This window comes from Theropithecus gelada, chromosome 13 (assembly GCF_003255815.1).
Source record: "Theropithecus gelada isolate Dixy chromosome 13, Tgel_1.0, whole genome shotgun sequence".
NCBI lineage: Eukaryota > Metazoa > Chordata > Mammalia > Primates > Cercopithecidae > Theropithecus > Theropithecus gelada.
This window is the reverse complement of record NC_037681.1, coordinates 3,186,390-3,202,537: the sequence shown is the minus strand read 5'-3', so window position 1 is coordinate 3,202,537 and position 16,148 is coordinate 3,186,390. Positions and strand designations below refer to the sequence as shown.

At 42.0% G+C, this 16,148-nt stretch overlaps 1 gene segment (V, D, J or C); it reads left to right on the top strand.

The window, feature by feature from the left end:
- Window positions 1-7,005: 7,005 nt before the first annotated feature.
- On the top strand, window positions 7,006-7,585 carry LOC112605295. The segment is given in 2 exon segments: window positions 7,006-7,054; window positions 7,260-7,585. Coding segments are annotated over 2 exon segments (375 nt in total).
- Window positions 7,586-16,148: the final 8,563 nt, after the last annotated feature.

The following is a 16,148-nucleotide window of genomic DNA, read 5'->3' as shown; positions in this document are numbered from 1 at the left end:
CTTTTTTCCACATGACTGTTGGTCACATGTATGCCTTTTGAAAAGTATCTGTTCATGTCCTCTGCCCACTTTTTAATGGGGCTATTTTTTTCTTGTACATTTGTTTAAGTTATTTATAGATGCTGGATATTAAACTGTTGTCAGATGCAGAGTTGGCAAATATTTTCTCCCATTCTGTAGGTTGTCTGTTTATTCTGCTGATAGTATATTTGGCTGTGCAGAAGTTCTTTAGTATAATTAAATCCCATTTGTCAATTTTTGCTTTTGTTGCAATTGCTTTTGGTGTCTTTGTAATGAAATCTTTGCTCATGTCTATGTCTTGAATGGTATTGCCTAAGTTGTCTTCCAGGATTTTTAGAGTTTTTGAGTTTTACGTTTAAGTCTGTAATCCATCTTTAGTTAATTTTTGTATATGGTTTAAGGAAGGGGTCCAGTTTCAACCTTCTACATATGGCTACCCAGTTATCCCAGCACAATTTCTTGAATACAGAATCCTTTCCCCATTGCTTGCTTTTGTTAAATTTGTCAAAAAGATCCGATAGTTGTAGGTATGCAGTCTTATTTGCAGGTTCTCTATTCTGTTCCATTGATCTATGTATCTCTTTTTGTACCAGTACCATGCTGTTTTGATTACTGTAGCCTTGTAGTATAGTCTGAAGTCAGGTAGTGTAACGCCTCCAGCTTTGTTCTTTTTGTTTAGAATGGCTTTGGCTATTTGGGCTCTTTTTTGGTTCCATACAAATTTTAAAACACTTTTTTTCTAGTTTGTAGAATAATCACAATGGTACTTTAATGATAATAGCATTGAATATATAAATTGCTTTGGGCAATATGGTCATTATAATGAAATTGATTCTTCCTATCCATGAGCATGGAATGTTTTTCCATTTAATTGTGTCATTTCTGATTTCTTTGAGCAGTGTTTTATAGTTCTCTTTATAGAGATCTTTCACCTCTCAGGCTAGCTGCATTCCTAGGTATTTTATTTCTCTTTGTGGAAATTTTGAATGTTATTGCATTACTGATTTCACTCTCAGCTTGGCTCTTCTTGGAGCATAGAAATATTAGTACTTTTTGTACATTGATTTTGTATCCTGGAACTTGGCTGAAGTTGTTTGTCAGCTTAAGTAGCTTCTGGGGTTTTCTGAGACTATGGGGTTTTCTAGAGATATAATCATGTGAGTCCAGGTGCAGTGGCTAGTGTGTGTAATCCCAGCACTTTGGGAGGCCAAGGTGGGTGGATCACTTGAGATCAGGAGTTTGAGACCAGTCTGGTCAACATGGTGAAACCCCATCTCTAGTAAAAATTCAAAAATTAACTGAGCATGGTGGTACACACCTGTAATTCCTGCTACTCAGGAGGCTGAGGAGGGAGGATCATTTGACTCCAGGAGATGGAGGTTGCAGTGAGCAGAGATTATACTGCTACACTGCAGCCTCGGTGACAGAGCAAGATTCTGTCTCAAAAAACGGAAAGAAATCATTTTGTATGCAGCAAGGATAGTTTGACTTCCTGTCTTCCTATTTGGGTGCCTTTTATTTCCTTCGTTTGCCCAACTGTTCTGGTCAGTACTTCTAACACTATGTTGATAGGATTGGTGGAGAGAGGGCATCATTGTCTTATTACAGTTTTAAAGGGAAATGCTTCTAACTTTTGCCCACTCAGTATGATGCTGGCTGTGGCTTCGTCCTAGATGTCTCTTATTATTTTGAGATATGTTCCTTCAATACCCAGTTTGTTGAGAGTTTTTAACATAAAGGGATGTTAAATTTTATCAAATGTCTTTTCTGCATCTATTGAGATAATCAAGCCATTTCTGTGTTTAGTTCTGTTTATGTGATGAATTATATTTATTGATTTGCATATGTTGAACCAAACTTATATCCTGGGGATAAAATCTACTTAATCATGGTGGATTAGCTTTTTGATATGTTGCTGGATTTGATTTGCTAGTATTTTGCTGAGTATTTTTGTATCAATGTTCGTCAACCATATTGACCTGAAGTTTTTTGTTGTCATTGTTGTTGTATCTCTGCCAGGTTTTGTAAGATACTGGCCTCATAGAATGAGTTAGGGAGGAGTCCCTCCTCCTATTCTGTCTCTCTCTCTCTCTCTCTCTTTCTCTCTCTCTCTCCCTCTATATATATATATATATATATATACACACACTTTTTTTTTTTTTTTTTTTGAGACAAAGTGTTACTCTGTTGCCCAGACTGGAGTGCAGTGATGTGATCTCCGCTAACTGCAAGCCCCACCTCCCGGGTTCAAGCAATTCTCCAGCCCCAGGCTTTCATGTGGCTGAGATTACAGGCACATGCCACCATTCCCAGCTAATTTTTGTGTTTTTAGTACAGACAGTGTTTCACCATGTTGGCCAGGCTGGTCTGGAACTCCTGAATTTTTTTGTGTGTCTTATCTCCTTCAGTTCAACTCTGATTTGCTGCAGTGTTGGAAGAACACTGGTGGCCTGGTGCATGTCCATGGGAGCCACTCTGCTGAAGCATTTTCCTTGTCAGACGCCATCTGCCAGTGCAGGAGCTATGATGTGGGCCCCCAGGATGTACCTAGGGGCTGCAATGCAACCAGGAATGACGAGGCTGTGGCCCCAGGAGACAGTAGCAGCCCAAGGGACACTCAAATCAGATTGGCCATGTTACATGGACAAGATCACCTGGCAGAGTTTATGTCATACAGTTCCCCTAGGGCTAAAGTCTCCTATGGGAGCAAGTTGAGCCTAGGGGAATGAGTGTCCCTGGCCATACTCCACTACAGACGTTCTGCACCAAACCCTCTGGGCCCTGTGCTGGCTGGAGTTCTGTCCCTATCACTTCTCTAAGTAGCTCTCCCTGACAAATCAAAGTCTGTGGTGTTCAAGGGATTCCAGACTCCTTGTTAGTTCAACTCATCCCTATCACAGGAGTCACTGGGAGCTAGGAATGTGTCCTGGTACATGGTAGCCCCACACAGTGTTCCCAGCTTCCTCCCCCTTCAGCCCAGCATCTTTGTCTTCCCTTCATCTGTTCTCAGTGCCTTCCCTCTGAAGATCTGCTAGAAATGCACCAGTATCTCTAATGTCCTGATCCCTTGGTGTGAGCTCTTCCTCCTGGCTGTGACTAGTCAGCCATCTTGGAGCAGTTCTCATGGAAATATAATTCTATGTTGGCAGGTCTTTTCTTTCAGTACTTGAAATGGTGTTATTTCCTTCTAACCTTCATAGTTTCTGAGAAGGAATTATCTGTCATTCAAACCATTTTTCCCCTAAAGGTTATGAGTAATTTTAAAAAAAATTCTGCCTGTAAAGGTTTTCTCTGTGTTTTTAGAAGTTTGACTAGGATATGCCTTACCATAGATTTCTTTCTGTTTATCTTGTGTCTACATCCATTTTCCTTTTGGTCTATTTTCTCACTGTTGTTTAGATTTGATAATTACTATTATTCCAGTTTCCTATGTCTACTCATTTCTGCTATTAGGCCATACACTGAGCTGCTAATACAGTGATTGTATCTTTCAATTCTAAAATTTCCATTTCTAAATTTTATTTTATTTTGTATTTCATTCTTGATGCTATTATTTGTCTCAAGTGTGTTTGCAATTGTTCACTGATGAATTTTTATGAGGGTTGCTTTAAAATACTTTTAAGATAATTTTAACATATCTGTCATGTAGGGGTTAAATAGCTACTGACTTTCCTTTCCCATTCAAGTTGAGATTTTCTTAATTTTTGGTATAAAGAGTGCAATTTCATTGATATATGGACCTTTTAGGTGTTGTGTTATAGTACCGGACCTAATATTTTGAAGCTCTAACAAGTTCCCAGTTAATTAAAATGCTGTGGCTGCTGGACTACAGAGGCAAAGAGCCAATTAGATAAGAGGTTTTCTATCCTACTTGCATCTATAAATATTCTGGGAAGATTTTTAAACATGTGGCTAACTGAACTCCAGTCAAGTATTTTTAGCCAACTAGGCTGGGATAAGAGCAGGCAGCAATACTTTTAAAATATTTCAATTTAATTCTAGTATGTGGCTAGAATTACCTTGAAAAGGGTGATTCACAGCTTTCAGGTGTGAAATACAAAATGAACACACACGATACATGTTGTTGAGGGAAGTATATCATAAGACACAAAACTAAAAATTTCCATGAATTTTCTGAGCCTTGGAGGTTCTTGTTATAGCAGCACTTCTCCTGAAAGAGCTGGAGCAATGGAGCCACTTAGAAATATTTTCCTTTTCCTACCTTCTTTTAATTATTTGTAATTTTACTTTACATTAAGTTGAGGATTAATTATCATCTAATTATGGTATGTGTTCTTCAATCCAGACATATTCCCAGATATATTCCTCCTCTAACCAAAAAGGTAGCAGAAAACGATCTTTTCATGATTTATTATTTGCTGAAATAAGTACGTTTGGTTGCCTTCTTGTCTACTGGCATAAGGAAACTTGCATTACCATTGCTTGAGATTTAGCTTTAGGATTTTCTATAGTATTCCCAAGTAGAAGCATCTGCTCCTGGATACCCAGGAGTAGACATCTGTGGTCAACAGGGTCTAAAGTTGCATTACTGGACACACGTGTCCACCAGCTGGGTTCCTGTGTAGGATGACTAAAGAGTCTGCTTGTACTCCTGGCCCTTGGCTTCCTGAACCATTACCTCATTCTACTATGGCCCTTGGATTAAGGATTCAGCACACCTTGAGGGACAGCATCTAAAATCTGCAGAATATTATACCCTTGTGGATTTCTTTGGGTGATTTATTTGTTAGAACCAATGGATGCTATAATCATGTGGCTATTATTTTGTTTCTTTCCCCACAATGTAGGAACATGGTTCTGAAATATTCCCATATTAATACAAAAAAACACTCTCAGAGTACCGAGATAGCCAATTATCTTAGGGCAGGAAAAGTACACATATATCTAGAATACAGAAGGATCCTAGTAAGGATGCATCACAGTCATCTCCAGGGGACAGTCATCTGATATCCCAAATTACCACCCACTGGTTGAAGATATTTGTCTCTGCTGCTGTGAAGTTGGATACCCAGAAGTGGCAACAGTGGGATCAACACAGGTGGGGATGGTGGTTGTGAGGCATGGCTCATGTCATTTTACACATTCATAGCCCTGTCCAGGCCATCATGGTTACTTCATTACAGACTCTATTATGCAAATATTGTGGAAGTTAAGAGAAAAGACTGAGTTCAGTTAATCTGCTTACAAGTGGATAAGCCTTCCAGTATGGTTGGTTGTTTAGCATCTTATCTGTGGAAGATATGCTCTGCTTTTTGCAGAAATAAATAAAATTCTGCACATGTAATTTCTTATTCATATGAGTGCATCCACATACCTCTCCTCTGGTGCTTCCTCTCTATGATCTTCCAACTTTCTTTATCAAAGACTGTGACCAACCAGCTATCACTAATTCATGCATATACCTGACTCAGTGCATTTCTCTCTCCACACTAAGTTGATGACTACATACTGTCCTCAAATATCTGCTAACTCAAGATAATATCTCACAGCCACCCATGATTGTGGCCACAGTGTGGGGGCAGCCCACTTTTACTTGCATAAATATATGATGCTGACCTATTCAAAAAGCCTAGATTTTCTTATTGCTGTTTTGGTTTTCTTCTTTTATTTGTTTGCATTTTTTGTTTCCCCGTTTGCTATTAGCTGATTGAGAAAACTCATGAGGTCACTGGAGTGAGCTGATGCAAAGGTGTTAGAGTCAGAGAGAAAAATGATAGGAGGAACTGGAACACATGTCCATGTAAGTGAAGCATGGTCTCTGAATCTACTTGAACCAAATCCCAAAAGTACCTAATGTTCATCCTAATATTCAATGGTGCTGAGCCCCACTTGACCCTAAAAATTGGTGAGACTGGCCTCCTCCACTTATGCAGTGCAGCTCAGTTACATACTTTTTAAATGCCTCATGGGTTACCTACCATTACACAGCGATATTCTGCATTTTGAACAAGAAATTTTTTATTTGTTATCTGGTCATTGTTTGGTCTTTTCTAAAATCCCAGGGATTTGTGCCGTGAGTTTTATTGGAGTTTGCAAGAGAGTTCACAAAGTGTTCCCATCTAATGCAGATGCATCTAGCACCAAACAATGTTCTGGATCACATGACAGAGCCACTTGTATCAAAGCCCAAAACCTTCTGCAAAATGTTCTCTTTTTCTGAGCCCACTCCAAAAAGACAGCCTTCCAAGTTAGTTTATAAGTGGGGAGGTGGAGTAGACCCAAGTTTGGGATTTGTTGCGTCAACACTCTAAGCAGGCCTTGCCAACACTGTGCTGCATTCTTAGTGGTTGGAGCTGCAAAGTACAGTTATTTATCCTTACCTTGAAGGGAATGAGCCAATGCTACTCACCCACCTTCACTAAATCCCTGATACCTTCTCCAATGTGACAGGCCCTTAAATTTTGTAGGGTTGAATCCCACACTCTGGTCTTCATGTGCATTCACTGAACATCCAGAGTCCTTATTATTTTCTGCTGATCCTATCTAGTTACCATGATGACATCAAAATTGTGTTGTATGGGGTGATGCTTTGTGAAGCGTCCACAGGATCAAAGTTTCTTCAGCCTCATTGTGAATGTGTTGTCAGGAAAGTTAAGATAGCCCTGGGCCGAGACTGAGGATGTGAGCTGCTGTTCACCCCAGATGACTGCAGAGCCTCCCAGAGACTGTGATGGACTCTGCCTTCACTCTGCGGCTGGGCCCTGAGTCTGGTCAAGCCCTGCCGGATCCTCAGCTGCGCTCATCTGCAGGTGCCAGCAGAGGGCGCCTCTCACATTCACGGAAGGGGCGGGGAGGGCGTTCTCCAGACAAAGGTGAAGACTGTGTATTTAAAACAACAGGACATTCCCATAATTTGCATGTATCCCTCCTCTCACATCTGAAGTGGTCCTGCTTCTCAGTATTTTATAAGAGGGTTTTTCTCCTAGATGTGTCTTCAGCAAAACTGAAGTCAAAAGCACTGAGATGGTGTCCCCATTGCAACTCCTGGGGCTTCTGCTCCTCTGGGTTCCAGGTGAGACTATTTAGAAAAAGCTGAAACTAATTCTTTGAATCATTAATTTTCTTAATTGGGAACCAAGGACGGTATGGAACTTGGCTTGTTTTTAAATGTGATTTCTTTTAAGTAATGCATATTCTTTCATCTTGTCCTACTAGATTAGTGGTGATTTCATTAAGCAGATGCTTATATTGTGCTAATGTTTGCTGTATGGTTTCAGCCTCCAGAGGTGATATTGTGATGATGCAGTCTCCAGCCTTCGTCTCTGTGACTCCAGGAGAGAAAGTCACCATCACCTGCCAGGCCAGTGAGGGCATTAGCAATTACTTACACTGGTACCAGCAGAAACCAGATCAAGCCCCAAAGCTTTTCATCCAGTATGCTTCCCAGTCCATCTCAGGGGTCCCCTCGAGGTTCACTGGCAGTGGATCTGGGACGGATTTCACTTTTACCATCAGTAGCCTGGAAGTTGAAGATGCTGCAACATATTACTGTCAGCAGGGCAATAAGCACCCTCACACTGCTACAACCCAAAACAAAAACTAGCTCAGCCTGGCTGAACAGAGAAACTGAGCAATATCCTGTTTTTATGATCTTTGCAGGTGCAGTTGGGGAAATAATCTACCAAATGCCGTCACGTATGGCCCATTCAGCAGAGCTGACATCCAAGAGTCAGTGCCTCATACTTTCATCTTTACCCACAGTCACTTTCAAACTAGGAGAAGAGTTGTTGAAGATTACTTCTTCTGTTTCTTTCCATAGGTGTACATAAATTGTCCTTTACAAGTTGGTAAAAACTTTGGATTATTCTTCAGGGCTACAGTTATTCATTTATGACAAAACTGCTTTGAAGGGTAAAGATTAGGCAACAGTCAGGTGATGGCCTGGAGCTCTTTTGACAGAAGAGCCATGGACTCAGGTTTCAGCCATTGTGGGTTCACAGGAATGAGACATTGTTGCTATTTCCAAAGCAGCTCTGTGAAGTCTGACATTTGTTAAACCAGATTAACACTTAAGGTTCACTTTCACTGAATATTTGGGTTTTGATACATGAAACTGGTCCATCAGGAACAGGGTAAATACCTAGCTATGGCTTTGGAAATGGGGACTATCCCAGAAACAATATTTACCTGGAACAAAAAAGGAATCAGCGTCTTTTGTTGCCAGTCTTAGAAACAGGACAGGGCTACAAGCCGAAGAAGGTTGCAATTAACAACTCTTAATTCCTCCATAAGAACTGCTTCACCAAAATCTGAGTGTACCAAAGCAAAAACTACAAAGAGAAAGTAGCTTCAGGAACTCAAGTAAGATGTAAAAACGAAAAGGACGTTTGATTTTATATCTTGTTTGATATATGAAACACAGGGAGATCACCCACGATCCTTGAAATGTTCTTTTCTGCATGTCAAAAGCATTGTCTGTCTCCTCTCTTCTTCCACCTCTATTATCCAAACTGCAGTTTGAAAAAATGTATTTTTAAATTTTTCATTATTCTTGATTGACAGACCAGTATCTTATTGCTAACATTTTTTAAAACCAAGAGCAACTAAATTCATTTTTTTGAGTTTGTTTCCTGTGTATTTATTCATTTATTTAAAAATAACTTTGGAATACAGTGCAGTCATTGAGAATTCAGGCTTATACTCAGTGACATTTTTGTTAAAGATTTTCATTATATTTGGTCACATAAAGTTACATCAATTTTCTATCAAATTTTTTAATAACACAGAGATTTTATTCCAAAGAAGTGAAAAAATGCATTGTAAGAAATAATGTGTTTCAGACACTGCCATCAACTTTCTCCACAAGATGTTTCAAGTTGGAGAACATCTTCTGGAAAAAAACTTGAATTTTGTGCCATGGTTGGTTAAACCCAATGTCAAGAAAGGCTGAGAAAGAGACAACATTCTGTAAGATTCTTTAGTTTTTATGTGTTTGGGCTGTTTGTATGTGTTCTGAAGCATGTTGCTTTCAACCTGTATTCCACTTCTTCTATGGATATGCAGAAACCTTAAGGAAAATAAAGTTGTAATTAGAAATATCTGGTCCTGATATTGGACACCTGCCTGAGGTCACTTATTAGACCCTCCCCATGCATCAAAGAACTGACTCCCCCACTCTCTCTATCAGGTCCCATCCACTGTGAGGACCTTTCTTGCATCTGTGTTGTGTACAATCAATCGTACTGGACATTTTACATGCAAAGTAAGTTTTCAAAATGATGCTTGTTACTTCTATAAATGTGTTTTTATAGATTCGTGTCCAATTCATCTTTTTCAACTGTCAAAGTAGTTAAGTGTCTCGAGTTGAGGGAAATGTACCATGTATGTTTCCAATAAGAAAGACAGACATATTTTTGAATTTAATGAATTTTCACTTAATATCAGATTTTTCAGGAACAAGTAAACGCCATCATTTGAAGGTTAGTTGCATGTGAATAATTAAGACAAATTTTGATCCCAAGTACCGATACTCAGTAGGGGAATGAGCCATGCAGAGAACAATAACCACATAATGAAACTGAATAGAGTACTTTCAGTAGTTGACAAACTGCATAAAAATCAGGCAATGATGTGTGGTATCTGGAGGCTGAGGACACTTATTTTTGCTGATAGGGGAAGGAAGGTCTCAGGGTCATACTGAAGATGTATCTGAGTGATGAGAAGACAACGAAGCGACCGTGGTGACCGGATCACCGGAGGAGGTCAGGGACCGGGAGATTTCAGATAAACAACTGTGTATTGAAAAAAGTATTTTTTTAAACCTCTGTAATAGCCAGCCAATCCTATAATAATCAAATGCCTTCTGTGATTTTATTCCCTTAAGAGTAAAATTTATCCTAATATCTTTCACCAAATACCTTGGCTTGGATCATACCCGTGACATAGAATGTTCTCTTGCTCAGAAGCTGGAAGCCCAGATCTCTCCTTTGTTGCTAGTTTGTAGGCTTCCTAAAGCCCCTCCCTGCACGCAACCCCTTATTGGTGTGTTGGTCGCTGCCTTTGGGGTGGGATCATCTGAGGCAGGGGCAGCACTGGACACTGGACATAGGACTCTGACCCTTAGTGTCCTGGTGTCCTGACTTCAGCTGTGGGAACTCCATGTGACAGGGTTCATATGTCCCTGGGACTGAGATTGAGTCCATTGCTCAGGGAGCCCAGCATTCACCTCCTACTGGATCAGTCAGCAGGACTCTGCTGGGAAGCCCAGAGTGAGATGTCATTAATACTGGGGAAGATTTGTATTTTGTTTCCACCTCAGATTCTAGTGGCAACACTGTAGACCCCAGTGTCCAGTCTCTCCCTCAGTGTCTCCAAGAGAAAGAGTTTCTATCACCTGCCTAGAAGCAGTAGAATCCAGAAAAGATTCCAAAGATCCACCCACGTGCTTTGCTTTAACCAACATACAGCCCCAGCTTGATGCAATGGTCCTGGAAAAGACCCTTGCTTGTTAATTAGCAACTTAGTTGTCCGGATGACATTGTTGGTTATTATTGTCTAAAACTGTGCTGTCTCACATGGTTAACACTAGCAATGCATAGCTGCAAATATACAAATTAGAATTAAAGTTAAAAATGTAGATTCTTAGCTATATACACTGCATTTCAAAGGCTCAGTAACCACATATGATTAACAGCTACCCTTGCAGAGCATAAATAGAGACATTTTCATCATCTTGGAAACATTGTTTTGGCTGGTGCTGTGGCCACTCAGTGTTGTGCTTAGAGCACAAGCCTCAGCAGCTTTCATTCAGAGGCCAGTGTGGCCCTGGATCCTTCCTGGCTGGAGCAGCCGCTGTGGTCCTCAGAGCTGCTCTGAAAGGGTTTCTCGGGTGAGAAGAATGAGACTGGGCTGACAGTTCCAGACCAGGGCCCTGTGTTTCCCATCCCCACCTCTGCCATTATGTTCTGCAGGATTCCGCGTGGCCCATCATCTCTTTTCCAAAACCTTTGGCATCTCACGTAGGTCACAGAATCTAGCCCATAATACTTCTGTGACAAATAAGCTTTCTGAGTAATTTTTGTCCTTAACTATGCAGCTAGTTTGTTGAGAAGAGAAATTATTTTGTGAATCTGGCCTGGTGATGGATGAATCTGGCCTGAGATCCCCTTCATTAATACCCGTGAAAAGACTCACAGTCAAGACTCACTGGGGCTCAGCATCTGTAATCCTATGTAAGAGACTAAGCCACAATCCTGACACTAGATGGTAGACAAACCCCACAATAACCCTAAGACAGAAGCCTGATCATAGAAATACTGGGAGAGCTTAGGAGTGATAATGTTTCATTTTCAATAGCCCCTAAGGCTGGAATGTGGTCTCTGTGTAGAGTACCTGGGAGGAGCTGCCAGTGTCCTGAGTTATGGGAACCACCTCTGTGCTGTGTGCTCTGAGGCTAAAAGCCCAGCCTTGCCTTCATGCCTGCCTTAGCTGTGTCCCCAAAGCCCACCTGCTATAGAGCGAATTGTGCTTCAGAAATTCTTATCTGGAGTCTCTAACCTCCAATATAGCTGCATTTGAAGATAAAGCATAAAAGGTGGTAATTAGTGTTAAAGGAGATGATAAGGGTGGGGCCCTGATTCAATAAGACTAGTGTCTTTATAAAAAGAGACCCCATTGAGCTCTCCTCCACCCCCAACCTCCATGCATGCAGTGAGGAAAGGGCCATATGAGGACATGGACAGAAGGTGGCATCTGAAAATCAGAGAGAGGGTCCACAGCATAAAGCAGACATTTCTGGACCTTGATCTTGGACTTACCAGCCTTCTGTACTGCTAGAAATAAGTTTCCTTTCTTTAAGCCATCCAGCCCCGGGAATTTTGGTGTGGCAGTCCCAGCAGACAATCTACTGCCCCCAACTTCTCTGAGCAGGATCAGCCTCAGGAGGCACCTTGTGGACTTTGGGACCCAGGTTTCTTCTCTTCTTCCTTCTGTTCTGACTGCCTGGTAAGGAAGGGGAACGGAGGCTTCATCCTCAGATAGTTTGTATTAAACATGAACATTTCTTTAATGACGAAGTTGTTAGCCTGCTTTTTCTCTTTCTGATCAGAATTGCATCAAATTGAATAAACTACTTGCTTCGTATTAATATTTGGGGATCTGCATGTTTGTTCCCCACTTGGGATAACAGTGAACTTGTGGTGTGAATACCATCTCCAGCCCCCTCCCTGTGTCCCAAGTGAGAGGGTCACTGTCACCTGCAGGGCTGGCTGGAGTATTAACAGCATTCTAGTCTGGCACCAGCAGAAACCAGACCTGGCTCTGAGCTCCTACTGGCTCCTGCTATCCCGCTGGACATGATCCCTGTCTGGGTCAGGGGCAGTGGGCCTGAACAGATGTCACTCTGGCCATCAGCAACCAAGATGCCTTCAGAGGTAGGTGCTCCCTCTTCCTGTCCCCTGTCATGCACAAATCTTCCCTAGCAACAGCTCTGCACAGGGGCTGCTAAGGGTCTGAAACCTCAGGGGAACAGGCTGGGGGATACTTCTGAATTCGTATCCCCTCTTTGCCTCACATCCTCTTCCCACCTCCTCTATGGGCACCTCTAGTGTATTTTGTGGACATCACTGCACGGAGCATGTCAGGATGTTTTCTCCCACCTCCTACTCTGAATTCATGATGAAAATTCATCTTCACTTCAGACATGGGCTGTCCACGCCTTGTTTCTCTTACATACATGCCCCGGCACATTGCTGAACCCATAGTTCTGACCCGACTCCATGAATCTTTGTGGAAGGGTCATGGTTGGCAAGCTGTGGTTACTGGACACCAGAAAGTAAAATGACAAATATTGAGAAGCTTGTGCATGGGACAGACATAGACCATTGTCAGCAGAGTCCCAGCAGCTGGTAAGCCATGAAAGCTGGGCAGAGAGATCCCACATCACCCCAGTCAGAGGGGAGACTGCCAACAGGCCATTAGGTGGCTTTATCCTGTGACTACACAGCCATAGAGGCACATGTGCTGCTCTGTCTGATGGGAACAACCAGAGGAGGACTCGTTTACCCTGAGCCCTGCACACAAAACAGCCCTTTATTCAGAGCTCAGACCCACTTTTTCTGCCCCCCATTACTCGTTGCTGTGTTCCCCAGACCTATCTGGGGTCACTCCTGATCCTCAGCAATGAATAGTGACTGCTGTCATTCCAGCAGGGCCATGGGGATGGTTCCTGAGCTTCGTGACCCTGGACCTGGTAGTGAGGAAAGGTCCACGGGGTGGAGCACCCATTGCTGGTTTCCAGTATTCAGACTCAATTTATTAAAGTTTGAAATCATACCTTAGACTGACAGTTAAAGTTATAGCCATGTATATATAAATACACATAATATGTTTATTCATAAATAGATGCATAGTATATATACATGTATCGATACAGCTTATTTCAAAAATATTAGATATATTTAATATGTCAAGTTTATATTAGAAATACATATAGACATATACATAAATGTTATGTTTATTTATGTAGCATGTGTTCCTTTTCCTTCTAAGCAGAACAGAAGCTGGCTGAGAAAATACTCTGAAGACATTTGCTGACCTCTTGGGCTCCAGCAGAATCCTATCTACTCAGGACCGGTGAGGACAGCTGGCCCGGGAGCCCAGGCCCAGCTCTAAGGCCCTGATCTCTGAGACTTTCACCCTGGCCACAGGCTCCATGCTTGTTACAGCACCCATGAGTGTGTGAGCAGTTTCCTTCCCTGAAGTTCCTGCCAGGCAGCCCCATGGGCAAGGCCTTTGGTTACCCCCAGGTCCTTAGCCCCATTGGCTCAGGAGAGTAGCTATTTCTGCCACAGCCCTGGGCAAGAGCCCAGCAGCTCTTGGGTAGCACAAGCCTGGCCTTAGCCCTGGGATGAGGACCCTATTCCAAATCTCTCCTAACTTATTACGGCACCTGAAAACCCGTCATGTTCTTAAACTCATTAAGACTTAAAAGACTACATTTCCACAATTGCTGAAACTAAGCATTGCCACCTTGAAAATTAGAAATTGGAATTCATTGTCATTCTCAAAGCCTAGCTTCTTCCAAGCACACCAGATGAAGATGCACATAGATTCTCTCCTTTCCACACAACTTTACTTAGAAGCACAGTGAAATTTAAAATGTGGGGAAGCTCTTAACACTGACACAGCAGCCATATCTTTCTTTCTTTGGTACATAGGGCACTAGGTCTGTCCTGGTGTTTAGGACAGCGAGCTTCTCCCAGCCTAGGACAGGAGCAGGGCTTAGGGTCACATGTGATCAGTTCCACAATAATATGTCAGGGAAGTGAAGGAGGAACAGGGCTTCCAGGAAGGATTTTGATCCCTCATAAGAAGAAGGAAGGTAAAGAGCTTTGCTCTGCACTTTTCCATGGATACTTATGAGAAGACGTGATGTTTAGAGATGTTGCAGCCTTTTTGAGACCATGAGACCACGACACATTGAGCTCACATCTGAAAACCCAAAGTGATAAAGGTGGCAAAGCAGGAATGTAGAAAGAACCTGGGACATTTCTTCTGTCACCAAGCTGCTGTATCCTACCAAAATATCCTGAAGTTTAGACTGCTTGTCATTGCTTAAGCCATTGCTATCATTTCTTTCACTTTTCTCTAAAATTATCTAACTTATTTATAAAAAGCACTTAAGAGCAGACCAAAGACATGTTCTTTAGGAGAAGGAACGCATTATTATGTGTATGTGTGTTTGTGGGAGTCTGTGGCATGTAGGGCAGGAACCACAATAAGTGATGTTCTCCCCTGGCATCTTGGTCCTGCTATGTCCATGGCTAGAGACATCAGATCTCTTCAAAGAGTTTATAAATTCTTCTCTCTTCTTGTCTCCATTTCTTTTTATATCTTAAGCATAAACATCTCCTGTTTGTCCTTAATTCCTTCCTCCTCCAAGGTCATAAAAATACAGTTATTGTCAAGAACACATGGAGAAGACATAAAATCTCAAGAGTGTATGCATCTCTTCAACACCACCATGGGGTTTGCAGGTTCCCTGCTACACCCACCCCCCTCTTTTTGTTTTTGAGACAGAGTCTCGCTCTGTCGCCCAGGCTGGAGTGCGGTGGCGCGATCTCAGCTCACTGTAAGCTCCGCCTTCTGGGTTCACGTCATTCTCCTGCCTCAGCCTCCTGAGTAACTAGGACTACAAGCGCCCACCACCATGCTTGGCTATTTTGTGTGTGTGTTTTTAGTGGAGACAGGGTTTTACCATGTTAGCCAGGATGGTCTTGAACTCCTGACTTCGTGATCCTCCTGCCTCAGCCTCCCAAAGTGCTGGGATTACAGGCGTGAGCCACTGCACCCGGCCCTTCTCAGTTGTTTTTTATGGGGAAGATGCTGATTGCTCCAGCAAGGTCCCTGGCAGAGGTTATCTTGGAGGGCTGACAAAGAAAAGCTTCCCGGTAGTTAGTGCTTGATTCAGGCGAGGGTAGCAGGAAGGTGGGTCTGGATTCCTAGCATGGAGGAGGCCATAGAGAGCACTGAAAAAGGCTGTGGGTGTGGGAAGAAAGAATGTAGAATTTAGACTTTTGAACACAGCTTTAGGAGCCCAAGGATGAATGCTAACATAAAAGTGGCTCAGGAAAAAAAGTGGACTAAAGGTGTTATGGTTGTTTGTAACCTTGTTTATCTTTCTAATCTGCATAAATGGATTGGTGAAAGTTTTTATGGTGGGAACAATGCACATATAAGTGCCTATAGTGAGGTTTCACTGCACTATGTCCCCACTGCCCCTGTTAGTTATAGAATAAATATTGAAGACTTCAGTTTGAAAATAATAGTTGGCTAGTAATATTAGTAATATCTTACATATCTTCATTCAAGAGTGTATAAAAAGGGGGCTGAGTATATATACTCGTAAGTGTACACACACACACACACACACACACACACACACACACACACAAATGCAGTTCAATATGCACCATTTGATTAAACCCTCAGAATACCCCATGATAGGGTTTGGATATGTCTCCACCCAAATCTCATCTTTAATTCCCACATGTTGTGAGAGGTAATTGAATGGGGGTGGATATTTCCGTTGCTGTTCTTGTAAGAGTGAATAAGTCTCACCAGATCTGATGGTTTTAAAAATGGGACTTTCCTTGCACAAACTCTCT